The sequence below is a fragment of the Aplysia californica genome, unplaced genomic scaffold (genome assembly GCF_000002075.1).
Source record: "Aplysia californica isolate F4 #8 unplaced genomic scaffold, AplCal3.0 scaffold00600, whole genome shotgun sequence".
NCBI lineage: Eukaryota > Metazoa > Mollusca > Gastropoda > Aplysiida > Aplysiidae > Aplysia > Aplysia californica.
This window is the reverse complement of record NW_004797870.1, coordinates 63,804-65,092: the sequence shown is the minus strand read 5'-3', so window position 1 is coordinate 65,092 and position 1,289 is coordinate 63,804. Positions and strand designations below refer to the sequence as shown.

The following is a 1,289-nucleotide window of genomic DNA, read 5'->3' as shown; positions in this document are numbered from 1 at the left end:
TGGCGATAGATGGGACACACCTTAAGGAAGCCCAGCGGAAACATCACAAGACAGTCACTGCAGTGGAACGCACAATGAGCACGAAGCAGGGGTAGGACACGAGAAACATGGAGGAGATGCGTAGAAAGGGACATGAGAGAAAGGAAGCTCACTTGGAACGAGCTCGGAAGGATAGCTCTGGACAGAGATAAATGGAAGGACCATGTATGTGACCTATACCCTGCCAGGGGTGAAAGGCATTGATGATGATGATGATGATGATGATGATGATGCTGATGATGATGATGATGATGATGATGATGATGATGATGATGATGATGATGATGATGATGACAGAGGGACGGCAATGGCAGTGTTCGTCTCCGGTAAAGTCTATTATTACTCAGATCCATACTCTTAACAAACAACGTCATATTCCTCACCCTTTTATACGCCTCCTCTCTCGCCAACGATTCGTCGTAACCACGGGAATCCATCGCGTCATCTACAGACATTTTCTGTAACTTTGCAACTGTTTTGTATTCCGGAAGCGCAAAGGTCGGATACAGAGCTGGTAACTCTATCGCCGGGTACAAAAGATGGGGGTTCAATTCTGTGTACGGCTCCACTAAATAATCAAAAGCCGGGTTTAGTATTTGTGCTGGTTCATAGGAATACAGAATGGCCTGGTTCAATTCTCCAACCGGCTGGAGCGAAGACGGAAATAGGGGGTCTGGATATGTAAGAGAAGGGTTCAATTCTAAGATGGGTTCCTCCTGGTATGGATGTCTTCTGGTACTTTCTGGAGCTCTTGGCGTTTCTAGACGAATAATGTGGGAGAAGTTCGGCATCTTGTTCTGTGAACAATAGGAAAGAATACCGTCTTGATAAATGAAATTTTGATAAAAACTGATGAGAGAGAGTGGAAAGAAAAAGGCCGAGAATGGGAGAGGGAATGAAAGAGAGACAGAGAGAAAGAGAGACAGAGAGACAGAGAGAGAGACAGAGAGTGAGAATATGTGTGTGTATGTGGGAGTGAGTGTGCGTGTGTGTGTGTGTGTGTGTGTGTGTGTGTGTGTGTGTGTGTGTGTGTGTGAGTGAGTGAGTGAGAGAGAGTGATATAGATAGGAAGAGGGGGTGGGGAGAGGGAGTAAAAGGATCGCAAATTAAACTTGGTATTGTAAAGCCAATTGAGCATTTTCTTAGTGGATATACGAGATATGATTGTAAGTACAACATATTATGTGACAGAAATCGGAGACATGGTAACCATTCATTCCTTTGCTCAGGTACATAGATTGATAAGGGGG

General features: G+C 44.7%; 1 protein-coding gene across 1 annotated transcript in view; it reads right to left on the bottom strand.

Moving 5' to 3' along the window:
* LOC101852721 (mucin-17-like) overlaps positions 1-830 on the bottom strand; it is a 31,247-nt gene extending 30,417 nt beyond the window's left edge. The window contains exon 1 of the mRNA XM_013087538.2: positions 423-830. Coding sequence (XP_012942992.2) covers positions 423-830 — 408 coding nt within the window. The remainder of the gene's footprint in view (positions 1-422) is intronic.
* Between the last annotated feature and the right edge of the window lie 459 nt (positions 831-1,289).